Genomic DNA, 27,113 nt, shown 5'->3' with positions numbered 1-27,113 from the left:
CCTTGTTTGACACTTTGAAATGAATGCTACCCTTTTCTTTAGCACAACCTGGTGTCAGAAGATTGGCTCTGCTTTGAGTCGGGTGAGAGGACCCAAATTTGACTTGGTAACACCCTGATAACAGTGCTTAACTATAAAAAGTACTAAACAAGTGATGATGAAAGGGGAAAAATGCATCCCCAGCATGTTTTACAATACTGAACATATAAACTATAGCCACAATTCACCTATCATCTACTCATTTCTCTCCCCTATCCCTGGCCCCTGCGCTTCTTCCTCGTTCTCTCTCTTCCAAGTTCTTGACAGACCTGACTAGAGAATAAGTATTTTATCTGACACGCAATCTGCACCGTGAGTGGGAGAGTATGAGTGCTTCATGGTCTTGTTTCCTCCTTTTTTCATTGCAGTGTGAGTACTACTGTCAATCCACCGTGGAGTTCATCTTTACATATTTTGTGACAGTCTTTTTATCTCTTTTCAAGGATTTATTTATTCATTCATTGTTTATTTATTTATCTTATTTTTGGTCGCACTGGGTCTTTGCTGCTGTGCATGAGCTCTCTCTAGTCTCGATAAGCAGGGGCTACTCTTCACTGAGGTGCTTGGGCTTCTCATTGCAGGGGTTTCCTCTTGTTGCGGCTCCCAGGCTCTAGAGCACTGGCTCAGTAGTTGTGGCACATTGGGTCAGTTGTCCCCAGGCATGTGGTATATTCCTGAACCAGGAATAGAATCTATGTCCCCTGCATTAGCAGGCAGATTCTTTACCACTGAACCACCAGGGAAGCCCTTACTCTTCTTTTCTGCTCTGAGAGTTAGCAGATCTAACTCTCTCACTGGGGTTGGCAGACTCTTTAGATAAAGGGCCAGATAGTAAATATTTTCAGCTTTGCAGGCCATATGGTCTCTCTAGCAACCACTCCTCTCTGCTGTTGTGTTGTAAAAGCAGTCAAAGGCAATATGTGAATGAATGGGCATGGCTTTGTTCCAATAAAACTTTATTTACAAAAATAGGTGGCTGGTCAGAGTTTGCTGGCTCATAATATATGTCATCAAACCCTTAAATCCACTTAACCAGGCTCAAACAAACTGCAGTAGGGATCAGCATTCCAGATGAAGATGGATCATCGCCTGAAGGGAAAGGAGAGCCACAAGGCACAAGCATGATTGTAGGTAGATGCCTGGTGAGTCTGGAGCTGACACTGAGTGCAGCTCAGCCAGTTCCACTGGATCCCACCTGTCTTCCAGTGCAGGCTCCCAGGGGTCCTGTACCAGATTCCGAGAGAGAGGGAGCTCTCCTACATAAAAGGAGACTTTCCACTGAACAGAAACACATGGAAACTGGAGAGCCCACATCAGTCCTGTTTGATGTCTGGAGGCTTGACAGTTCTCACTTCCACAGTGACCACAAGAGTCCTCTGGGAGGGAATCAGAGTCCCCAGATATGGGTGATATATGCAGTGGTGATAGAACCTGTGGCAACAGCCAGGCTAGGAGCTGAGAGCAGCGAGCAGCAGAGGAATGTTTCAGAAGTACAAGTGAGACCCTCTCGGGTGCCCAGGAAGGAGACAGAGAGACCCTGGAGGCAGGACTCCAGCAGCATCACTGAGTAGCAACCCAGATCCCTCCTCTGTTTCTAGGATAGTGACCCCACTGCCCCTCCATTGTGCCCACATCCATTTGGCTTGGGGAAATGCAGGTGAAATCAGAACAAAAGGGATTCTGGAGGGAAGGAAAGAGGACCTCCTAGAACACAGGCAGAGGGGCTACTTAGGTCCACATGGTGCTGGCACCCCACCCCAGGGGAGCATTTTAAAGTGCCCGTCTGACCATGTGACCCCTCCACTCAGCTCTCCCCAGTGGATTCTCACTTTGTTCAGAGTAAAAGCCCAAATCCTTCCCAGCAACTACAAGGCCCTGACTTTCTACCTCCAACACTCTCCCTTCACTGACTGCCCTCCAGCCAGGCTGGTCTTGGCCATCCCACAAACAGGCCTTTGTTCCTCCTGTTCCTTCTGCCTGCAAGACCCTTGGTGATATCTTCTTGGCTCCCTCTCTCTCTTCCCTCTTGGTTCAGTTAGAATGCCACCTTATCAGAAGGCCCTTCCCAGGTGACCTTACCTAAAGCAACACTCCACTCACGTCTGCCCATCTTCCCTGCTTCACAGTCTCATCACTCATGCCTAGCTGAAGTATGTGCCTGTCTCTGTGTGCTTGCTTCTTTGTTGTCTGTCTTCCTACAGGAAATTAAGTTCCCTGAGAGTAGGGACTTGGCCTTGTTCTGTGCTGTACTCTTAGACCCAGAGAAGATATCTATTGATTGAATAAATGAGTAATATCTAGGCTGAGAAAGGAAATCCAAGGAATTAGAAAGCAGGGAAAAGGCCAGCTTTCAGACAAAGGACACTGGATATATTTCCTATGATTCATAAGCTTGTCAGAATCTCTTTAGCACTCAAGGTTGGAGTGTTATTTATGGCCTTATATTGCTAGTCTACAGCTGCATTATATTTTAACCTGTGTCAAAGCAAACCCCTTGATAACATGGATCATAATTTCCACTTCTTTATATGTAGACTGTGCCTCGTATATAGTCCTAGATCGAAGGGAACAACCACCAATATCATTAGCAGTGTCTGCCTTGGATGCAGGAGGAGGGTGGGGAGCCATCTCCCAATGTTTCTGCTGACCTAATGCATCAGAAAGAACATAAAGACAGAGTAGGAGTCCTGCAGCCCAGGTTCAAATCCTGGGACCATCATTTACTATTTATGTGAGCATGAGCATGTCACATAATTTCTTTGAGTCTCAGAGATCTGAGTTCGATCCCTGGGTTGGGAAGATCCTCTGGAGAAGGGAAAGGCTACCCACTCCAGTATTCTGGCCTAGAGAATTCCATGGATTGTATAGTCCATGGGGTCGCAAACAGTCAGACACCACTGAGTGACTTTCACTTCACTCACTTTGTCATTTGTAAAAATGATAATTATAATATTTACTCAAAAGGTTTATTGTGATGGTTAAAGAGAAAGCACATAAAGCGCCAGCGCATACTTAGTGTATAGCAGGCTGTGGACAAACGTCAATATGTTTCCCCTGCGGATCACATGGGCTCCAGCAGTCAGCAAAACCTCTACTGGTAAAAAGAGACCCATGACATTGCCGAGAGAGGAGCCAGGGTCGTGAGGAGCCATGGCAGGTGATAGGGGATGTGCAGTTTTCTGGGTCAGGAGAACAGCTGATGCGTGATCTAGGATATCCGATGCGTCCTGGTGAGTGATCCGGGGACTGGGGCCGGCTCTGATGTCTGTACTTTGTCAGAGGGCTCATGAGCTTCTTGCTGAAATCCCCAGGGGGATTATACTGGAAAGCCATAACACCTTACACAGTTGTATAGCGTGAGTACCTCTTGGCTTCCTCTTACTTCTGGCGTTTGTCTTCATTCTGTGTTGACCAGCCCCATCCATGAGACTCTTTGGGCCTCCTTGTCAAGGTCACTTGCTTCTCAGGGCTTTTTTGAAATTCTTCTTTGTACTTGAGTTTCTGATCCTTTCTCACCCCAGTAAGTTCTCAACCCACCGGCTTTACTTCCTCTTTTCACAGCAGTTTCTGTGGTTCCAATTGCACAATCTTTTCCTGCTATTTGTAGTCACCATCAGTCTGATTACCAGGCAGAGTTAGGTGGAAGGCAGATGAGGAGAATGCAGGAGGGGAACCCTCTCTTTTTGTGAACCCACCAGGCTACTTCCGGATTGCCAGTTCTCGGGAAGAAGAATGGGGAAACGCGGGGACCGAACTCCCACCCTTCCAGGCCACTTGAGGTAGACTAGCTCCCGCAGACATGCACCCTAGAGAAGCAGCATGGCCTGAGGCTCCAGACTCTCACCTCTCCCTCCCCCATGCCCTGCCCTGGTCCTGGCCACAGGGGAACAAAGCAAGCGTGTTAAAGCAGAAAAGCAGCAAGAAGGAACTTTCTCACTGGAACAATGCCCTCCTCTACCTCAGGCCCACTCAGCAGAGCGCAGCTAGGTGTGAATGAGTGACTCAGGCCCTGTTCCTGAGAAGCAGGTTTGGGAAGAACATGGAGGAAAGAGGGTGCTATAAAGGAAAACAGGAAAAATGGAAGATTCCATTCTCTATTTTTCCCCCAGGGCCACCTTTAAGTTTTCTGTTCTCTATTTTTTCTTCTTCTCGATCACTGCCCTTGACCTAGGCTCCTTACCCTTGACCAGAATGAGAGGACACGGGAAGTGACGCAGGAGGGACAAGGAAACCATGGGTGGAGGTGGGGTGGTTGCCGTGCATTCACTGAACATGCGTGAAGCCGATGAGGGGCTAGGCCATCGAGTTTGTTGGCTCTTTTCAGTGCCCTTGGAGACATATTGGAACCTGAGATAAAAAAGGAAAAATCAGTAGTATTGATTCCTGTATTAAAAATTTTAGTATTTTTATTTATAAAGAATTTTTGAATTAATTTTGACTTTTTAAATTAATTGCATTAGAATGTGATCTATATTCATTACTGATGTTTTTGGCACCTCCTTAAATTTGCATTTGCCTGGCTTTCCTAGCCCAGCTATGGTGCTAGTCAATCCACCTGACTGATGGTTTCTTTAGGAAAGAAAGGCTGGAGGATATAAAAATAATATAAAAGAATCAAAGCATATTTTTTAAACATGTAACTGCAATTCTACAAAAAAGAACTGGAATGAAGAATTCTCTATCAAAAACCAAATTTGAGACACAATTCAAATCCTTTTTCTAACAAAGCCGGGGTCCTTCACCTTATCAGCCACCAGGTGTCGCTGTCAACTCCCTGCACGTCCCCACACAGGGTATTAAAGATAACGTCACATGTGAAATCTGGTTTTCAGCCAACTTTAAGGAGATGGCGCGCGAGCGCGCGCGCACACACACACACACATACACACACAGCTTGAAATGCAACAGCATCAGACACAAAATCTACAGAGATCCATCGGTTTATCTAGGATTTCTGGCTAATAGCTAAATGCTTATGATAATACAACCTACCAACAGATTTAAGCTATGAAATAGATTATTACTAGAGTTAGTGTGTCCTAATCAATATACTTTCTGGAATGTTCCTGTGTTATTCTGTCCTCATTCCTTACCCTGGTTAATTTCTAACAGAGCACTCTCAGGTCTCAGGGAAACTGACTCTTCATCGAATTTGTAGGACTAGCTATCTCATTTCTTTGGGGCAGGAAAATTTGAAAACAGTATTCAAGGTCAGGGTCCAGATTACAAAGGGGTGGAAAAGTTGTGCCATTCTGCAAAAGTCAGTGTACTTAGATGTGTTATCATCCTCTTCCTTCACACCGCTCATCCTGCCCCCCAAAATAAATGTAAACACACCAGTGAACAGACTATTTCCTCTGACCTTAATTTTTTTTTTTTCTGAGTTTATTCTACAGATCAGCTCTTCTTCATTCAATACCCTGGAGGGATCATAAATCCTTTCTCAAAGGGTCCAGGAATATTACTCTTATGAGAAATCTCTGTACTGATGCTTCTTGGGTTTCCCCAGCTTGTTCAACACAGCATCTGTTCTTCTTTTTTGAATTACTACTATTAATAATCACAGGAACAACAGCTGATGTTTATGGAGGACTTACTATGTGCTCACCAGTGTGATAAGAGAACCTGACTAGAGAACCTTGAAAGGTCTCTGCTTTGGGTTTCCATGACAGTCACACTCTCGTTTTTTTCCTAGATTTCTGGACAACTCGAACTCATCTACTCCTTCCAGTACTGGATTCCTCGGATTCAGTCCCAGGCCTGCTTCTCTTGGCCAATGTAGCAGAAAATCTTAGCAGTTAAAATGAAATCTCAGACTAAGAAAAGATGGGGGAGCAATAGTGGCTGCCAAGAGGATAAATGAATTGCACGACAGAAGAGGAGTGCCAGCTGCAGATGATCCGTCATCCCCAAGCAGATGGATCCTTTACATCAGTGCTTCTCGGTGTTAAAGTGCAGTCAAATTACAAGGTAGATTGATGTCTTATTCTGATGCAGGTTGTGAGTCTGCTGGTCTGAAGTGAGAATCTTCGTCCCCATGATGCTGATGCTGCTGGTCCATGGGCCACACTTTGAGTAGTGAGGTTCTAGATGACACTACCATTATAATGAGGTATTAACCAAGCACATGCAAGTTGCTGCCAGTTAGTAACAGATCAGATCAATATATTATGATGGTTGAATTGTGGGACATTTTTTAAAATTTATTTTTAATTGGAGGATAATTGCTTTATGTTGGCTTCTGCCTTACAGGAAAGTGAGTCAGCCCTAAGTATACATATGCCCCTCCCATCCCCCACCACATCTCACCCCCTGAGTTGCCATAGCTCACCAGGTTGAGCTCTGTGTGTCATACAGAAACTTCCCATTAGCTATTTTACATATGGCAATATATATGTTTCAATGCTACTCTCTCAGTTCATCCCATCCTCTCCTTCCCCGACTGTGTACCAGACTGTGGACACTTTAAAGAGCCCATGCTTCTTTTGGTTTTCAAAACTCAAAATCTATTAGAACTCAAAAGGGACGTTAAAGTTCTGTGACATCAAAAATGAGACTTGATTGTTTTTAAAAGTTTCAACCTAAAGATTAATTGTGCAGGTTTGAATTGCTAGGTATGGTTTCCTCACCAAGAACCAATCATGTGATAATCCAAAATCTGCAATTTTGGCTGGACTGAAATTTTTTGGCATGGTGGGGGAGACGTGTATGATTATTGCTGCTATAAACTGATATAGAAACAGAAATTCCAGGAAGGTATAAAATAAAAATAAGAATTAAAATATGGCTAACAAGGGATATGATGAACAACCAACTTAAATCCATGGTAGCAGCAATTTTTAAATACATTTTACATGTTAATTTCTGTAACCACTGCAATTTTAGCGTGCATTTTGTCAGTTTTTTAAGATTTCTGATGCATTTATGAAAATCCAGTGTGCTCATGTTGTGATTTTAATTAAATGGATGAAAGAACTTATTAATTTAGGCTCACAATCAGTGTTCAAATGTTTGAGGGAAATTATTCTCTTAAAATCATGAGTTTTGCTTTATTAGTTATATATGTCCTATAGAGAGAGAAATGCTGATTGTTGACAAATTAATAGAATGCTAATTGCCTAATAAATTTACAAGACAGCCTCCTGTTGATTCTCTTGGTGTTTCAGCCACTCCGAGTTCCCTGCCAAAGCAAGACTTCTGCAGTTCCTTTTTCCTAGAGTGCATGTTCCCCGTTTCACACATCTATTTGTGTCTTAGCGCCCTTAATGACTCTCACCCTGGATCATGAACTCTGTACCACTGTCGGTAACCCTCACGGCCCTATGCAGTTAATTAATATCATCCCACGAACAGACGAGGAAGCAGGCTTAAAGAGTTTTAAGTAATACAACCAGGCAGAGTCAGGATGGAACCAGAGTCTCTCTGACTCGTGAGCCCGTGATCATTATAATTGTTATTATTTAGTCACTCAGTCACGCTGGCCTCTTTGCAACCCCATGGACTATAGCCTGCCAGGCTCCTCTGTCCATGGGGTTTCCCAGGCAAGAGTGCTGGAGTGGGCTGGCATTCCCTTCTCCAGGGGATCTTCCTGACCCAGGGATCAAACTCGGGTCTCCTGCATCTCCTGCATCAGCAGGCAGATTCTTTACCACAGAGTCATCTGGAAAGCCCTCAGTAAGATTACACTGCATTTAATAGATCTCTTACTGAATGGTAATGCTGCTCAGGGAGCCTGCTATGGTCTGCAAAGACAAAGTCACACAATTATAGGAACTCCCATAGCTTTTCGTGGAAAGAAGATCTGGAACAAATTATTGAACACTGCTTCCTTGAAGGATCAATTATGGGAGAACACAGTGAAAATGTCCACCTGTGATTTAGGCCTTAATGTAAATTAGGTGATTTGCCCTTTACCAAATCCATGCAGTGATAAACTGAAAGCTCAAAGTGATGTTTCCTTTATTTTTACTTTTTTACATGGAAAGGCAGCATAACACAGTAGTTAACTGCCTCTTTTTTAAAGGATTCTGGGGCTTCCCAGGTGGCGCTAGTTGGGCCAGACTGTCTGATTTCAAATATTGGAAATGCCGCTTTTGAGCTGAGTGGCCTTGGATAAATCACTTCAACTCTCTGTGTTCAGTTTACTAGTTTCCAAAGGAAGCTTAATAAAGGACATACGGTGAGGTTTTTCTGAGGTTTGAAGGAGCTTAAACTGTGACTGTATCTCTACAAGTAGTTATCAAACATCTATTACACATCTGATAATCTATTACAGACATCTAAACAGTAAGTTGGGAAATCAATATTTGAACCCAGAATATTAGACTCTAAACTCTGGCACCAAGTCAGACCCCTACCTTCCCACTGTGGCTGGACTTTGCTACCATTTGTACCCTGTAAACAAGATGTCTCTCCCCTTTTCCCTTGCTTCCACTGCTGCGTTTCTTTTCACTGTGCAATTGAAAACCCCGACTGCAGAAGAAGGTCTATTTATAGCTGGAAAAAATTAGTGTTATTCAGCCTGAGCTTTTCTGCAACCATCAGTCCATTACTGTAAGAGCATCCACATTTACACTGCAACATCGTTCTATTCTCCCAGTGCCCTGTAATCATTAATTAGCTTCTCAAAACAATGTTTATTGAATGTCTGCAGACACAGAAGCCTGATCCAGCCTCTGCCATCAGAAACCAGCCTCTTCCGGGAGCTCGGATTCCCACATACCAACCACTTACTAGGCAGCTCTGCTTGGAGGTCCCACATGCGATTTAGATGTGGTCAAAATTTAACTCACCCACTACCCTGCTCTTCTTCCCTGACCTCCACCATGTGTTCCTGATTTTGGTGAATGGGGCCACCATTGCCATCTCCCCATGCCAAGACTGGGCATGTCCTAGACTCCCCGCAAAAACCACCATAGCCCACCGGTCACTAGCCAGGCTTCCTCAGTCCCGTCAGCTAAGGCCACAGCGCCCCTCTTATCTCTCCTGGCACAGACAGGGTGGTGTGGCCTGGCCGCCTGTGATCACTGGGCCCTCTGCTTCAGGCTCTGCCTCCTCTAGCCCCACATGGTCATTGAAAGTGAACGTGTCAGAGGCCGAGTCCTGCCCCACTCTTTGCAACCCTGAGGACCGTAGCCCACCTTGCTCCTCTGTCCATGGCATTCTCCAGGCAAGAATACTGGAGTGGGTTGCCGTTCCCTTCTCCAGGGGGTCTTCCCGACCCAGGGATTGAACCCAGGTCTTCCGCATGGCAGGCAGATTCTTCACCATCTGAGGCACCAGGGAAACCCTCATTGTCATTACATAGATATTTTGAAATCTATGTTACAGCTCCTCACCATTTGAAATCCTTCCACATTCTCCCACCATCCATAGGATGGAGACCTGCCTTAAGTCGAAGAGGACCTTCATATTCTCACCTTGGGTCATCCCACCCAGTGTTAATACCGAGGCGCCTTCCCTACATTCCTCGTCGCCTCTCTGCTGTTGTCCGTATTGTTCCTCAGCCTGGAGCCCTCATCCTGCCTCACCCAACCAGGAACAACTTCTCCTTCAAGACGTTTTGAGAATCACCTAATTAATGAAGGTTTTCCCAGCCTCCTGGTGCAGAATTCTGTACTATTCCCTCTGTGTTCTTGAGGTTTCTCACACTTTTTTCTCTCTTTTTCTTCTTCTTCTTCTTTTTTTTTTTTTTACAGTTCCACTATATATTACAATCATTTTTTAAGTAGATAAATTAAGATTCTTAGTTGGAGTTTCAATATCAAACTCTCAAAAAGTAATGAATATACAGAAAAGTAGAAGGGTAGGATAGACCTGAAGAGCACCATGAACCAATTCAACATAACTAAGATTTATACAATTTTCACACAACAGTAGGATACAAATTCTAATCAAGTTTCCATAGACTATAAGCTAGGAGACACCAGAACATATTCAGGGACATAAAATGGGGTGCAAAAGTGTTGTGATCTAAAGGTATTGAAATTATAGAGTCTGTTCTCTTATCACTGTCTCACACACACTTCTAACCTAATCGGTATCCAGTTGTTTGTTTACAATGGATACGTGTTAGACTAACACCTCTCAAATGCCCTATTTGTCACTGTATCCCCAGTGTCTGGCAAACAAGAAGTGTCCAATAAATGTTCATTAAATATATGACTGGAGAGGCCAGAGCCTGTCAGGATGCCAGCTGACAGCCTCCCACACCACACTTGCCCCTGGCAGTCTTGGCCTGCTTCCCCTGAGGACTGGTGCTGCCTGCTGTCCACCGTGGGAGGATGTTGAGGGCTGAGCACTTTGGATCTTAACCTGACTATGTGTGTACCTGTGCCAGGTTTGGCTCCCTGGAGGGCAGCCGTAAGAGGAAGGCAAAACAAATCTGGATATAAATGCATCTGGCAGGGAAGCCAGCTACTTGTTCCCAGGACCACCTGTGTCACAGCTTGTTGGAGCAGAATCCTGTATCTGGCCTGGGAACCAACAGATTCCAGTTAGAATGGAAGAGGTGAATTTGAATTTAGATTCCACCTTTGACCCAAATCCAGTGTTGCAACAGCACAGCTACGCGTGTGCTCAAGATGCCAAGTTCCTAGAAAAAGAGATCTGGATTTAACTTATCTTAGGCAGTTAGCCCCTCAGTGTGTGTAGGGTGGGGCAGTAAAAAGTCAATTAATTAGGTGTTTTGATAAGAATGTTTTCAGATAAAAATTAAAATCATTTGCTAGTTTCCTAGTACCAATGAGCCCTGGGAGGTTATGTTTTGACCAGAACTCTGCCGCTAAAATCATTCTTCCTGCAGATATTTACTAAATGCTGGGCACAGTTTAGTGAAGAATGAATAAATTACTTCTTTCTTCAAGATGCTTATGGACTTCTTGGAGAAAAAGACAAACCTCTAAGGGAAAGTGAATAATAGTAAAAGAGTTAAACAAGTAATATAAGAAGAATATGCCTTGAAGGGGTGACTTGCTGCTAAATGAGAAGTTCAGACAAGGAAGAAGACGTTGACCTCCAGGCTGGATTGACTCAGAGGACAGAGACAGTGGGGTTTTCACCTGACAGGCTGGACCAGCCAGAGGGCATGAGGTGGCAGGAGGGGGCATCATGGTAGAAAGAAAAGAGATCCTTTGGAACTCGTAGTTTGAGCTCCTCTTCTGCCATTTATTAGCTACATAGCTTGGGCATTTTTGAACTTCTCTACACTTTCGTTTCCTCACTGGAAAAACAGGGGTAATGTTATCTACATCATGGACTCCATACATCATTCAAGACTACAGACATTTTGCACAAACACATGTGCTAAGTCCTGGAGTACAAAGATGGCAAGAGAAGGGTCTTGCCCTTGAAGCCTATCACATGAGGTGTGCACTCATATGCTCAGTATTGTCTGAGTCTTTGTGACTCCATGGAGAGCAGTCTGTCAGACTCCTCTGTCCATGGGATTCTCCTGGCAAGAGTGCTGCAGTAGGTTGCCAAGCCCTCCTCCAGGGGGTCTTCCAGACCCAGGGATGGAGCCCACATCTCCAGCGGCTCCTGCATCGGCAGGCGGATTCTTTATCACAGAGCGTCTCTTATGTCTGCTGCATTGCAGGTGGATTCTTTACCACTAGCACCACCTGGGAAGCCCACATGAGGAGGGGCAGAAAAATATATTAGTCCCCCTTTTCCTTTTCCCTCTAGGCATCTGCCACTTTAAAGGACAGGTGGCCAGATCCAGTGGCCCATGACTAGGGGGAATTCAGGACATGAGTTCACAAGTTTGGAGACAGAACAGGCTCCTTACTTCACATCCTCTATGGAGGATTCCTGCCCTCCAGTTCCTCCTTCTATTAGGAATTGTATCTGTACCTCCTGAGGCCAGATCTCCTGATCTGAAGCTTCCCCCTTGACTCTGATGAGGTCTAGAGGGAGCCGAGGTCAGAGGCAGTAACCCTCAGTCAACTGCTATCATTGCTCCAAATGCTTTTCGTGCTGTGGGCTCAGTCATGTCCGATTCCTTGAGACCCCATGGACTGTAGCCCTCCAGGCTCCCCTAGGGATTTCCCAGGAAAGAATACTATAGTGGGTTGCCATTTCCTTTTCCAAGGGATCTCTCCCACCCAGGGATGGAACCTGTGTCTCCTGCATGGTCAGGGAGATTCTGTATCTTTGAGCCCCCTGGGAGGCCCCGCCTGCTGTTTACTTCCTTACTTACTTTTTGTAATTACGAAAGACCACCACCAGGGGGTGTAGGAGCAAGTAGCTGAGCCCATCTACCAAGCAGAATGCTTTTTGTTTTCTTGCTAAAAAAATGTAGTTGAGGTCCACAAGCATACCTTGTGGGTTGAGAACAACACCTTCTGCACCTTGTACAAACCCTTTGTAAAGAACACGGCTCTCTTAAGGCTCAAAATCATTTTTGACTCAGCCCATCCTCCACAGCCCATCAGGCTGGGCCAAGGGTTTCTAGGCTCCGATTCCAGTTTTCAATGTTTCTTCTGATTAAAAGCCCTTTGGCTCAGCAGGATTGTCTATAATGATAGTAAATGGCTCACATGATGATGAGGCAGTCTTGTCACGTCTTGAACTGCAATCTGTCTTGAATCCAAAGCCATCCACCTCGGTTATTGGTTTTGGCCCCTGTTTCCCCACCCCAATTTCCCATACCACTTGCAGAGACTTGAATAGCTGTCCTACTCTACCTCCCTATGGCAGTCCTCATTAAAATCAAGCACTCATCGGCCAGGAAAAAAAAAAAATACCACAGGGTCCCTATGTGTCTCTGAGGTCATAGAAACTCAAGCCTCCGTGACAAAGCTTGTTTTTTCCTCACAGGAGTCTGCTTTCGCAAGGGTTCATCTTTGAGGTCCATTTTCTTTGAGACACTCACGCACACTCCAGCAACAATGGAAAGGAACATGATTTCCCAAGCAGGTTGCCTAGAAACCACTCCTGTGTTTCTGAAACTAATTTAAACATAAAAATTCAGCTCCTGACTCATGCCAAGAATGCATGTAATAGTTTTCTCAGTATTTTACTTTCCTTTTTTCTCACATTACAAAATAATGCCTACTCATTGCACAAAAAAATTGAAAAGAATGTGAAAATACAAAGGTCCAGAAAGAAAAAGATCCCCCATAATCTTACTATCAGAGGCAACGACTATTGTCATTTGGAAATGTTTTCTTCTAGGCTATTTTTCTCCCGATGCAATTTTTACCCCATTGATATTAATATTGAATTTACATGGAGCTTGCTTTTTCCATTGGTAGAGTGTCAGCATTTCCCCATCTGGCTAAAATTTTCAGAAAATTGATTTTGTAAATGACTGCATTATCAGTTCAGTTCAGTCACTCAGTTGTGTCCGACTCTTTGTGATCCCATGAACCGCAGCATTCCAGGCCTCCCTGTCCACCAACTCCCGGAGTTTACTCAAACTCATATCCATTGAGTCAGTGATGCCATCCAACCATCTTATCCTCTGTCATCCTCCTCTCCTCCTGCCTTCAATCTTTCCCAGCATCAGGGTCTTTACCAATGAGTCAGTGCTTCGTATCAGGTGGCCAAAGTATTGGAGTTTCAGCTTCAGCAACAGTCCTTCCAATGAATATTCAGGACTGATTTCCTTTAGGATCGACTGGTTGGATCTCCTTGCAGTCCAAGGGATTCCCAAGAGTCTTAGTCCATTTTCCATTATTTACTTAACCATTCTCTTCATGCTGGACATTTAGGTTATTTCCAGTCTTACAGCATAATAATAAATGCTGTCATGATGATGTTGGTACAAACATTTACTATATATTTCCTCAGGATAAAAATCATAAAAAGGATTTCAAAAGTCCTGATCATTTAAAAATCTTCTTTTAAAATATTGAACTATTTATGATTTTTTTTGGGAGGCCATGTTGTGTGGCTTGTGGGGCCCCAGCCCCCTGGACCAGAGATTAAACCCAAGGCCCTCAGCCATGAAAGCACCAAGTCCCAGCCACTTGACTGCCAGGCAATTCCCTGTTCATGTAGTATTTAAACAGGACATTAAAAAGTAAATTTCCCTCTCTTGTCTATCTAGCACCACTTCCTAGAGTAACCACTGCTATCAGAAATTTTCTATGAATATAGAAGTATATGTATATATTAGTTTATTTGACTTTTACATTGTTCTACGACTTGTTTTACTTACTGTATCTTAGACATCTTTCTACATCAACCTAAATCGATCTGTTCTTTGTAGAAGTTGCATAATACTTCATTTGGTGACATACCATCACTTATTTGCATGGACAGAACTTCTTAGTGCACTCGCTGCATATTGAGGGAGCTGGGCTCCCAGCGGTGGGTCTGAATCGACACTACTCCACTCATACCACACTTTGACTGGGAGAGGGAACAACTGGTGACAGAAAGCACCAGCTTTACCCCTGGAATTAGTATTATGGTCTGTGGAAGTCTCCAGGCTTTTCCTCTTCTGTTTTCTTTTTCTTTTAAACCTAAAGTTGACACTTTTACTAATCCCTCTCCTATTTCCCCTACTCCACAGCGCCTGGCCACCACAATTCTAGCCTCTTTCTGAACTCAACTTTCTTTATTTGATTCCATATATAAGTGATACCATGTGGTACGTGTCTTTGTCTGGCTTATTTCACTTAGCATAATACCTTCCAGATTCATCCACATGAATCTGAAATAGCAAGATTTTCTTCTTTTCAAAGGTTGAATAATATAATTATCCATACACACACACACACACACACACACATACACACGGAACTTCCCAAGTGGTTCAGTGGTAAAGAATCCACCTGCCTGCCAATGCAGGAGCCACAGGAGATGCAGGTTCAGTCCCTGGGTCAGGAAGATGCCCTGGAGGAGGAAATGGCAATCCACTCCAGTACTCTTGCCTGGAAAATTCCATGCTGCAGTCCATGGGGTTGCAAAGGGTCAGATATGACTGTGCACACATCTGATATATATACATATATATCACATTTTCTTTATCCACTCATCCATCAGTGGACACTTAGGTTGTCTCCATCATTTGGCTATTGCTAATAAAAGACGCTTACTCCTTAGAAGAAAAGTTATGACCAACCTAGATAGCATATTCAGAAGCAGAGACATTACTTTGCCAACAAAGGTCTGTCTAGCCAAGGCTATGATTTTTCCAGTGGTCATGTATGGATGTGAGAGTTGGACTGTGAAAAAAGCTGAGCGCCGAAGAATTGATGCTTTTGAACTGTGGTGTTGGAGAAGACTCTTGAGAGTCCCTTGGACTGCAAGGAGATCCAACCAGTCCATTCTGAAGGAGATCAGTCCTGGGTGTTCTTTGGAAGGTCTGATGCTAAAGCTGAAACTCCAATACTTTGGTCACCTCATGCTCTTCATTGATTCATTGGAAAAGACTCTGATGCTGGGAGGGATTGGGGGCAGGAGGAGAAGGGGACGACAGAGGATGAGATGGCTGGATGGCATCACCAACTCAATGGACATGAGTTTGGGTGAACTCTGGGAGTTGGTGATGAACACGGAAGCCTGGCACGCTGCAATTCATGGGGTCCCAAAGAATCGGACACAACTGAGCGACTGAACTGAACTGAACTGAATAATACTGCAGTGAACGTGGGAGTTCAGCTATCTCTTTGAGGTTATGATGTCATTTTCTTTGGATATATATACCCAGAAGTAGGATTGCTAAATCATACGTAGTTCTATTTTGAATTTTTTGAGGAACCTCCATGCTCTTTTCCATAGTGACTGCACTAGTTCATATTCCTACCAACAGGGCAAAAGGGTTCCCTTTTCTCCATATCCACTCCAGTATTTAGCTATTGTCTTTTCGAAATAACATTCTGACAGGTGTGTAGTGATATCGCGCTGTGGGCTTTGATTTGCATTTCCCTGATGATAAGTGAAGCTGAGCACATTTTCATGTAGCTGCTGGCCATTTGTAAGTGTTCTTTAAAAAAATGTCTATTCAGGTCTTTTGTCCATTTTTAAATTGGATTGTTTGTTTCTTTGCTGTTGAGTTGTATGAGTTTTTGGTATATTTTGGATGTTAACCCATTGCCTGGTTGATTATTTGTAAGGAAATTAAGCAATGACAGCTTATGTTTTTCTCCCTCTAGGTGGGGGAGGAGGTGTTTTTTCAAACATAGTGTGTCTTAGCAACTGAAAGGAACCCTAAAAGGGCGCCGTTCTGGTCTGTGGCTAATCCAGGTGCCTTGGGATCCCCATTTCCTCGAGATTAGCATGCTCACAGCACAGCACTGTACCCTCTTTATCAATTGGCTGCAAGTACTTCCTGTCCCAGCGGTTTGAGTTGGGCGATTGCAGCCGCTACAACCGGATATAAACAGAATCTTTACAACCGTGAAGTTCCTTCTCCGTCACTTTAGCCCTCTTGCTTTCAAATCTCAATGGGAAAATAAAGTGGGCCTCCTGGCCACCAACCCCATTTCTAGCCAGTTCCTGCAGTAAGAAGTCCTGTGGTAGGCTGGCAAGGCTAAAAGGATACCTGGTGGCCAGGGACTGGTAATCTATGCTTAATTGCCTGCGGCATTTAATAGCCACAGAGAAAAGGAAAAAGCATATTTATTTTCTATTTAACTGCTTGATCTTACAGACGCCAAGACAGTTACATAAAGTCATAATGTTAGAGCAGGAAGGGACCCTGGAAATCAAATTATGTAACCTTATTTTAGAAACACTGAGGTCCCGGAATGTTACACTTCTCTCTCAAGGCAGTGACACTGGCTAGCACAAAGCTGGAACTAGCATCCTGGCTGTGACCTAAAGCATTATCCCAGCACTAGCAGCATTTTCACAATGGCAGGAAAAAGTATGAGAGCCAGATTTTAGTCCTGGATTTCTACTTGCGTCTGAACATTTCACAATCCCAGAAATAGGCTTGTGGAAGAGAAGTAATTGCCTCCAAAACCCATTCTCCCATTCTTCAGTAATAAAATATCAAATGTTAGCAGGGCACAGGCTGCTCAGGGGGAAAAAGTATCACATTTCCTAGTATGCTGTACAATGAATTCACTTCCAAGTCCTGGCCAGAAGATTTAAAGGAAGGTAGTGAGTGCTTTAAAGAACTAGAGAGTACCCTTCATGGGACCTGACTTCCTGACCAGTAACTGGAATGCTGACCCAAGGTCTGGAGCTGGAGCGGCCATCTTGAGCCACAGGGTGGAAGCCAAACATTGAAGAAAGTGAAAAAAACAGATAGAAGGAATCTATATCAGTCCTGTCATGAGAGAGAAGTGTTTTTAAATCTTTTATTGTTGTTGTTGTTGAATCGCTCAGTCGTGTCCAGCTCTTTGTGACCCCATGGACTGCATCACGCCAGGCTTCCCTGTCCTTCACTGTCTCCCAGAGCTTGCTCAAACTCATGTCCATTGAGTCAGTGATGCCATCAAAAATCTTTTTTAAGCCATTGCTATTTTGGGTTTTCAATCTCAAGCAAAATATTGTAATTCTAACACCAGCAGTAAAACTATTTTGAAAGTTTGTGGCAGAACTTCCTGGGAAGAAAAAGATTTTACTTCTTGGATCTAAATGCCTACTTAAAGAGAAGGTCTGTTTCATAAAGAAAGGTGAGAGCCAAAGAAAGATCCCCATCATAGTGATACAGCCACTGTACTTCCTGCCAATTTGACTTCATTTGGTCTAAACCAGTTCCTCTTTTAAAACAAATGTCCCCTAGGAAAGGTAAGTCACCCTTGGTGGTGCACCCCTGAGAATCAGAACGTCCTCCGATGATTTATAAGGAATCTTGGGAAGGGCAGCTGTGAGTAGGTTAGAGGAGCAAGTGACACTTCGGGAAGGGTAGGCCTGGGCCGGGTGGGACTGATGGGGGTGGGGGAGTTCCAGAGGCAGGGTGAGGAGAGGTGAGAAAGGGGGCAGAAAGGGAGGTGTGGGGGTGCTGAGTGTCAACTTTGACTTGTATTCAGGACTCTGGGGCCAGCACTTAGCATGGGAGGGCAGCAGCAGGAGGCGACATTCCAGGGACTCCACAGGGCAGCTAACTCCAGGACCCCAGTGTAACTCAGCTTTCCTGTCCAGCCTGAGTCTTCCAGCTTTTCTTTGTCCAAAGATGCCTTCCTTAACCAAGACTAGTGGGAAAGGAGTCGCTTCCTGAAGGGAGGAGGCTGGACGAGCAGCTTTCATACTGGCTCAGAGTTCCCTCCCTACATACTTTTTGCAATGTCTATATCACACATTCAACATTGTATCAAAAGAGATTTTAAATTGGATTGTTAAAACAAAAAAATAAAAATAATTAATTGGAAATAGATTTTAAATTGGATTTTTTAAAAATTTAGCCTTGCCCTAAGTAATATGACTTATGAAATGACAGGTTTAGCATGCTAGTTATCTATATGTGGCTTAATTATTACATTAAAAAATGTACCATCAGAAACCCATATAAATATTTTCCTTGGAGAAACATTGCATTATTTCATTCAGTTCCCCCAATGATCCAACAAAGAAGATACTAATATTAGTCCATTTTATAGATGAGAAAACTGAGGTTAAATAGCTTTCACAAGAGTTTTCACCAGAGCTGAGATCTGAACTTTTAAGAAACAAAATTCAACTGAGTAAATCTGAATTTCAAAATGTCTTTACCCAGCAATTCATGAATCAGACAGCACCACATCTAGCGTATAAAAAGGACCTCCAAGGAGCTGTACACAATGGAAGACTTTTGCAGGCAAGACGGGGAAGGGATAAGAAAAGAGCAATTGCCTTATCTTCCTCTGAGGGATGAAAAAGGATCTACATGGTAGATTCCTTCGTTGGTGCTCACCAGAAATTTTCAAACAGGAATTAAGATGACATTCCTGGTGGATATAAAAACTGTAATTAGGTTAGTTTTAAGTTCTGATTTGGTGACATGGGCTTGGCACAAGTGACTCCATTTGAGGCCCGTTGTCTCTTTTTTCACAGAGCCATGGTCTATTTGACTTAAAAGTCGGTGGTGCTTTCTCTCTCCCAGGTGAAGGAAGGCAGAGAACCCTAAAGCTAAAGAGGAGGAGAAAGAAGAGCCAATACTCCTGATCCTACATGAACATTCTCCCTTTGGCTCTGCCCCACTTCCTCCCTTTTCTTCTTTGTCTTCCATTTCTAAGAATGTCTCCTCTTCACCAAAGCAGAGCGTTCCACAATGCATTCCTTGTGAAAAAAGGCTACCAACTCCATGTCAGCAATAAAATTCTCTTTGGGAATTTGTATCCTTCTAAAGAGATCATTAGGAAATTCACCTGCCCTTTGCTCTGGATGCATGGGGAGAGGAAGAACTGAATTTCTGGGGAGCCTCACAACACACCTGTGGGAAGCAGAGTAACAGCTGCTTATCACATGGAGCCCAGAGGGCTGCTGGGAATAGAAACCTTCACGTGTATCTGAAGCGACTACTGCGTGAGAGTCACAGTGATCAGTGCGGTAGAAAGAGAAAACCCCAGACTCTGCCACTTACCAGCTGAGTGACTGAGGGCAAGTCACATACCCTCTCTGAGCTGTGATTTCCTCATCCACAGGAGGGGAGAACAATCCCTGTCTCAGAGGGTTATCATAGCATTAAACGAGGCACCTATAACTCAGGGCTCTTCCGTTATTGCTATTTTAAATTACCGCCAGAGTAAAGAGGGCCTTAATGTTCAGAACCCAATCGGCGTAAATTGTAGCACTTGGCAAAAATTGCCTTTTCTACTTGGAACTTCACTTTAAAAATAAAAGAAAGAAAAGGTGAAAAAGGAAAGGAAAAAGGTGAAAAAGCAAAAGGAAGTTGTTATATTTTGAATACTCCGTGACCGCAAAGTCCCGCTCTGGACACTGTTTCCTCTTTCCTAATATTCTAGCTCAACATGCAAAACCCTTTGCTTTTACGCCAGGGCCCCCACAGGAAGAATAGACAGGACAGACAGGACATGTCTTTGCCCAAATTAATTTCATTTCCTCCCCACTAGGCCAGGGTCACAGCAATGGAGAACTATTGTCCATGGCGCTAAAAGCTGCATTTCTGTTTTTATTAGTTCAAGGCAGCCAAAAGACTTAAGTCAAAGAACTTGGTGAGTCAATGTACTTTCCAGTTCCTAACTACAGACAGTCCTGGACTCACAATGGTTCCAGTTATGATTTTTCAACTTAATAATGTTGCAAAGTGATATACATCCAGTAGAAACTGTAACTTTAAATTGTGATATTTTTCAGGCTAGCAATATGAGGCATCACCGACACGATGGTCATGAGTTTGAATAGGCTCTGGGAGTTGGTGATGGACAGGGAAGCCTGGCGTGCTACAGTCCATGGGGTCGCAAGGAATTGGACAGGACTGAGCAACTGAACTGAACTGAATATGCAGTTCAGTCCTTCCTCATGATGCTGGGCTTGGGCAGTGAGCCTCAGCTCCTATCAGCCCCTCAATTTCTAGGGTAAACAGCTGATGCACTTACAACCATTCTGTAACCAGGCAGCCATTCCATTTTTCACCTTCGGAACAGTATTCAGTCAATTACATGAGATAGTCAATACTTTATTATAAAATAGACTTTGTGTTACATGAGTTTTTCCCCCAACTGCAGGCTTATCTAAGTGTTCTGAACATGTTTAGGGGAGGCTAGGCTAAGATAAGATGTTTGCTAATTTTGCCTGTGCCTGTACGTGCTCAGTCACGTCCAACTCTTTTGCAATCCTTTGGCTGGTAGCTCACCAGGCTCCTCTGTCATGAGATTTTTCAGGCAAGAATACTGGAGCGGGTTGTCAAATTTCCTCCTCCAGGGGATCTCCCTGATCCAGGGATCGAACCTGTGTCTCCCGAGTCTCCCTGTATTGCAAGCAGATTCTTTCCCTGCTGAGCCATGGGGGAAGCTGGTTTGTTAGGTTAGGGGTATTAAATGCATTTTTCATCTTAATGTTTCAATTTTATATCCTTCCCTGATCCTATCTGGAGAATGGTATTCAGTCACCTGAGACTCATTCTGTAAAAAGAACTTGACTGACCCAGGTTAGAGGACATCATTCTCCTTATAGCCTGAATATAGACATTGGTGACCCCAGTTTGCCTCCCCACCGTCTCTGAAATATAAACAGCTACATCTTACAGGCAGTGTCTCCACTTCTGAAAATTTTATCCATCTAACTAATTGACTTAATGTTAAGGAAATGGCAACCCACTCCAGTGTTCTTGCCTGGAGAATCCCAGCAGGCTGGGAGAAACCCTGGCGGGCTGCCATCTATGGGGTCGCACAGAGTCGGACACAACTGAAGCAACTCAGCAGCAAGAAAACTGTGGCTCAGACAGTAAAGCATCTGCCTACAATGCGGGAAACCCGGTTTCAATCCCTGGCTGGGGAAGATCCCCTGGAGAAGGAAATGGCACCCCACTCCAGTACTCTTGCCTGGAAAATCCCATGGATGGAGAAGCCTGGTAGGCTACAGTCCATGGGGTCGCAAAGAGTCGGACATGACTGAGTGACTTCACTTTTCACTTTAAGGGAGCTTAGAACTATCAGATACTCATCAGTGGCTGAGTGATAAAAAAATATATTAGATCTGTTAGAGTTACTTTGCGCCAGACAGAACTGGCATGTGTTTTATGTCTAAAAAACTAGTTGTCGACTTTGAATGGAGTTTTGCTGATGTGGTTAGAAAATACTTTATCACGAAATGAAAATAAAGACGAACTGTTTCTCTGAAGAGGCAGAAGGTAAGAGATGATTAAAGAAGGAAAAAAGTGATGCAATTTTGTTTGATGTTTGATAGCTTTACTTGTCCCAGAACATTGCTTTGGGAATTATTTTTCCTTTTGGTCTTGAGGAACAGTGTGAATGGACATAGAAGCATCTATATAAAAGAAGAAGGCGGATACATATGTCAATCAAAAGAATTTGCCAGGAATGGGAAAAGCACTAAATAAGCAGAAACTGGCTGGCTATTACATTGTAATTCCTTCTCTACATACCAACCAATTATTCAGCAAGACCCTTCAATACAAGGAGCATAGAAAATGTTCTTTTCCAGGTTTTTCTCCTCTTGCTTCCAGGTAATCCATCGCCTTGTGTATCTGTACCCTTCCTCTTCAGAACCCCTTCTCCTTCAGGGAGCAGACAGTTGCACTCATCTTGGTCTTCTGTACTGTGGGGACCTTAGGATGCTCTGATGCAGGTATACAGTCTCTCCAACTTGTCTCTCTCCTGTTTCCTTTTCTTGTTTGCCTGCCTCCATTCCAGGCTACCCTCCTCACCCAGATACTTTCATCCCCATAAGTTTTGTCTGTGATCACGCTTGACTCTTCCTCCTGATCAGGCCAGCCTCAGAGCATCCATGAGGCTACATGATATGGAATGAACATAGGTCGAAAAATGTCAAAATTCTGATTGTTTTATGTCCTAACTATATAATCTTTGACAAGTTACCTTTTCTTAGCATTTCTGCTTTGAAGAAACAAAACAGTTATACTATCCTATAGGATTTTTGAGAATTAAATGAGAAAATGTATGTAATATTCATGGCACATTGGTGCTCATTAATAAGTTTTTTTTCCCCCTCTTTGTTGCCCCAAATAGTCCCAGTCTGGAGACTCATGGGCAATCTAAGTAGCTCAGACAGTAAATAATCTGCTTGCAATGCAGGACACCCAGGTTCAATCCCTGGGTCATGAAGATCCCCAGGAGAAGGGAATGACTACCCACTCCAGCATTCTTGCCTGGATAATCCCATGGATAGAGGAGCCTGGTGGGCTACAGTCCTTGGGGGTCACAAAGAGTCAGACACAACTGATTGATTAACAACAAACTAAGTTGTTCAGCATTATTATTATCCAAAGTTCACTCAATCCTTTATTCATTATTCTAAAGAACACATGTCATTTTTGGCTCCTGCCTCTGGGGAGGCAGTAAGTTCTTTTTTTTTTTTTTGTCATAGATCATTTTTATAACTAGTCCTTTACCCTCACATAATACAACAGGGTCTGCTCAAATCGAAACTGTGCGAATCCTCAGTGGTTTTGTGTTTAGCACTAGGAAGCCTCTCTTGGACCCCTGAGAGCCGGAATAGTACCAACCAAGAAATTTCTACTCTGTTCCACTCAAGAGCTTTGCCGAGAAAAGGTGGGAGGGCTGCTTGCTCAAGTGTGGCCTTCAAAGACAAGGAAGAGATGAGAATGTAGCCTGTGGACCTGAGATGTGTAGCTGTGGATATGAAAGCCCCTGAGGAGCCCTGTGGACAAATCATTCACAGCCAGAAAGTGGCACCACCTGCAAACAGAGCCTGTGAGACGCGGCCAGGATTTTCCAATATTGATTTAACCATAAAGCAATATTATGCCTCATCTCAGCCTTCCGTGCAACTTGATGCTGGCCACATAGGTCCCATTTATAAGGAAAAACAATCTGCCAAATCGTACATTTTCTTTTCTTTTAGACTTCAATTCCAATTAAGCCACATGCCACAGACTCAACTGCAAACAGCTGTGTTAAGTAAGATACAGATGAGGCTGCTGTGAAAAAGGGATACAAAATGGAAGTTAATTTTTCTGATATAACAGTCTGAGCATAAGTTTTCCAGAGCCAGTATGTAACTCCTTGATGTTGGAGACCCAGTTTCTTCCTGCTGCTGCTGCTGCTGCTAAGTCACTTCAGTCATGCCTGACTCTGTGCGACCCCATAGATGGCAGCCCACCAGGCTCAGCCGCCCCTGGGATTCTCCAGGCAAGAACACCGGAGTGGGTTGCCATTGCCTTCTCCAATGCATATTTGCTGTTAATTCTTAATACACGTAGCTTCCATCTTGTGATATCAGATGGTTGCTCCAGCTCCCACCATCACATTCACTTTGCAGCTGGTAAGAAAAAGAAGAGACTTTTCTTTAAAAAGCAGTCTGGAAGTTTCAAATGTCAATTCCATTTTCACACTACTGGCCAGAACTTAGTCACATGACCACACCTAGCTGCAAGGGATACTGGAAAGTGTAGTCCTAGATGGGCAGTCATGCCTGCAGCTATAACTTCACTATAGAAGAAGGGGAGACTGTAATATTGGGGCAAAGTTAGCACTCTCTGCACAAAAGGATCAGATATGACTATAAATCAGTGAAGCCTCCTGGATACAAGGGCATATGCATATTTTATGTGAGTCATAGGTCTTGAAGCAAACAAGTTCAGTTCAGTCACTCAGTCATGTCCAACTCTTTGCGACCCCATGGACTGCAGCATTCCAGGCCTCCCTGGAATGAATCCTTTTCTTTCTCCGTCTTCATCTTTCTGTTCTGAAGAGGCTTGCGTACTATCAATTCAGTTCAGTTCAGTTCAGTCTCTCAGTCAGTGACCCCATGGACTGCAGCACACCAGGCCTCCCTGTCCATTACCAACTCCCAGAGTTTACTCAAACTTATTCCACTGAGTCTGTGATGCCATCCAGCCATCTCATCCTTTGTCATCCTCTTCTCCTCCCCACTTCAATCTTTCCCAGCAGCAGGGTCTTTCCCAATGAGTCAGTTCTTCGCATCAGGTGGCCAAAGTATTGGAGCTTCAGCTTCAGCATCAGTCCTTCCAATGAATATTCAGGACTGATTTCCTTTAGGACTGACTGGTTGGATCTTCAGCTTCAGCATCAGTCCTTCCAATGAATATTCAGGACTGATTTCCTTTAGGACTGACTGGTTGGATCTCCTTGCAGTCTAAGGGACTCTCAAGAGTCTTTTCCAACACCACTGTTCAAAACCATCAATTCTTTGGTGCTCAGCTCTCTTTATAGTCCAACTCTCACATCCATACACGACTACTGGAAAAACCATAGCCTTGACTAGACAGACCTTTGTTGGCAAAGTAACATCTCTGCTTTTTAATAGCAAACAAGAGAGCCCCACTTTAGCGGCAGCTGCTTTCACCCTGGATAATACTGTCATGCACAAATGTAGGCTCAGTGTTCCAGATCTGTGGTTTTCAAGAGAACCCTGCTATCAACATTAGAAAAAATGTTATCTCCTGCTTTTAAAATGTTGATTCAAAAATTTTTTTAAACACTGTATGAGCCAAATACATGTGGACTGACATTTGAGACCCTTTATTAGATGCAATTTGCATGAAAGTGTCAACTGTGCTGAAATCCAAAATTAGAGCTATAAGACAAAAGGTTAACAAAGAGTTGTGATCATGATAAATGCTTTAAAGTAAATAATGTGTTTGGTTTGTTAGCTGAGCGTTGAGACAAGAAAATCATTAGTCAAATATTATATTTCAATTTTTGGACTTCCCTTGTGGCTCAGAGGGTAAGTGTCTGCCTACAATGCAGAGACCTGGGTTCAATCCCTGGGTTGGGAAGATTCCCTGGAGAAGGAAATGGCAACTCACTCCAGTACTCTTGCCTGGAAAATCCCATGGATGGAGGAACCTGGTAGGCTACAGTCCATGGGGTGGCAAAGAGTCAGACACGACTAAGCGACTTCACTTCACTTCATATTTTAATTTTAGGTGTAAAATAATTTTAATCTCTCTGTTGGTTGCAATCACCAGGTGTTAGTTAACCAGATAAATGAATTAGAGAAAATGCTCGGGCCCCCTTTTTATGAGTAAGATGAAGACGATCTGCATGACAGTCACAAAAAGTACTGCTCAGGTCTCCTGCTGGCGTGGGGGGAGGGAGCGGCAGGGACCCAGCATCTGGGTCAGATGCTGCTATGGTCACGTGAAGACCATACTTCCACGAGTTGTTGTTATTGTTGTTCAGTCACTAAGTCACGTCTGACTCTTTGTGACCCCATGGACTGTAGCACACCAAGTTCCTCTGTCTTCCACTAATCTCCCAGAGTTTGCTCAAATTCATGTCTGTTGAGTCGGTAGTGTTATCTAACCACCTCATCCTCTGCCACCCTCTTTTCCTTTTACCTTCAATCCTTCCCAGCATCAGAGTCTTTTCCAATGAGTCAGCTCTTTGCATCAGGTGGCCAAACTATCAGAGCTTCAGCTTAAGCAGCAGTCCTTCCAATGAATATTCAGGGTTGATTTCCTTTAGGGTTGACTGGTTTGATCTCCTTGCTGTCCAAGGGAGTCTCCAGCACCACAATTTGAAAGCATCAATTCCTCGGTGCTCAGCCTTCTTTACGATCCAACTCTCACATCTGTACACAGTTATTGGAAAAGCCATAGCTTTGACTATATGGCCCTTTGTTGGCAAAATGATATCTCTACTTTTTAATATGCTGTCTAGGTTTGTCATCGTTTTCCCTCCAAGGCACAAGCATCTTTTAATTTCATGGCTGCAGTCACTGTCCGTAGTGATTTTTGGAGCCCAAAAGAATAAAATCTGTCACTGCTTCCACTTTTCCCCCTTGTATTTACCATGAAATCATGGGACTAGATGCCATGATCTTAGTATTTTTAATGTTGTGTTTCAAGCTTTTTCACTCTCCTCTTTCACCCTCTTCAAGAGGCTCTGTGGTTCGTCTTCACTTCGTGCCATTACAGTGACATCATCTGCATATCTGAGGTTGTTGACAGTTCTCCCGGCAATCTTGATTCCAGCTTATGATTAATCCAGCCTGGCATTTCACATGATGTACGCTGCATATAAGTCCTGTGAGATGCTCCCAATCAATGACTGAGCACAGAAGGGAGACTTCTCCAGGAGTCAACTTTGACTCCAGAACTCATCGTCCACCTGGTGCCAAACCTTTCTTGTAACTGCGCTGAAGTCTGAGACTCCTTCGGCCCACGCCACATACTTCTCACAGAACTTCTGTCTCCACTTCCTCCTGCTCCTTTCTGCTTCATCCTGCACAGGCCTTCTCCCCTATAAATCCCTTACACACCTAATCCCACATGGACACCTGCTTTGAAGCAGACACAAACTAACACGTGATGCTAACGATAAAAATAGCAGTGACGGGAACTGTTACACTTTCCTGTGTGCTATGTGCCAGGCACTGCTTACACAAGCGTAGTTTCCTGGCAATAATATTAATAATGGCTAACTTTCTTGAGTATGTTCCAGGACCATGCATTTCATGCACTGTCTTCACAAAACCCAAAGTGAGTAATGAACTGCCATTCTCATGATTTTGCAAATTAATTGGTCATACGTCAGAAACTTGCA

General features: G+C 43.8%; 1 protein-coding gene and 1 long non-coding RNA gene across 3 annotated transcripts in view; one reads left to right on the top strand and one right to left on the bottom strand.

Annotated features, from left to right (window-relative positions):
- LOC138442503 (uncharacterized) overlaps positions 1-7,191 on the top strand; it is a 33,824-nt gene extending 26,633 nt beyond the window's left edge. Inside the window, exon 3 of the long non-coding RNA XR_011257749.1 lies at positions 5,735-7,191. This is a non-coding gene — a long non-coding RNA (uncharacterized lncRNA). The remainder of the gene's footprint in view (positions 1-5,734) is intronic.
- CHRNA9 (cholinergic receptor nicotinic alpha 9 subunit) overlaps positions 1-26,825 on the bottom strand; it is a 45,618-nt gene extending 18,793 nt beyond the window's left edge. Inside the window, exon 1 of one of the 2 annotated variants that reach the window (XM_069593976.1) lies at positions 25,907-26,825. In XM_069593976.1, the coding sequence (XP_069450077.1) occupies positions 25,907-25,958 (52 nt within the window). In that variant the 5' untranslated portion in view covers positions 25,959-26,825. The remainder of the gene's footprint in view (positions 1-25,906) is intronic. The other variant, XM_069593975.1, reaches the window with a different exon arrangement.
- Positions 26,826-27,113: the final 288 nt, after the last annotated feature.

The sequence above is a fragment of the Ovis canadensis genome, chromosome 6, assembly GCF_042477335.2.
Source record: "Ovis canadensis isolate MfBH-ARS-UI-01 breed Bighorn chromosome 6, ARS-UI_OviCan_v2, whole genome shotgun sequence".
Classification (NCBI taxonomy): domain Eukaryota; kingdom Metazoa; phylum Chordata; class Mammalia; order Artiodactyla; family Bovidae; genus Ovis; species Ovis canadensis.
This window is presented reverse-complemented; position numbering and strand designations above follow the sequence as displayed.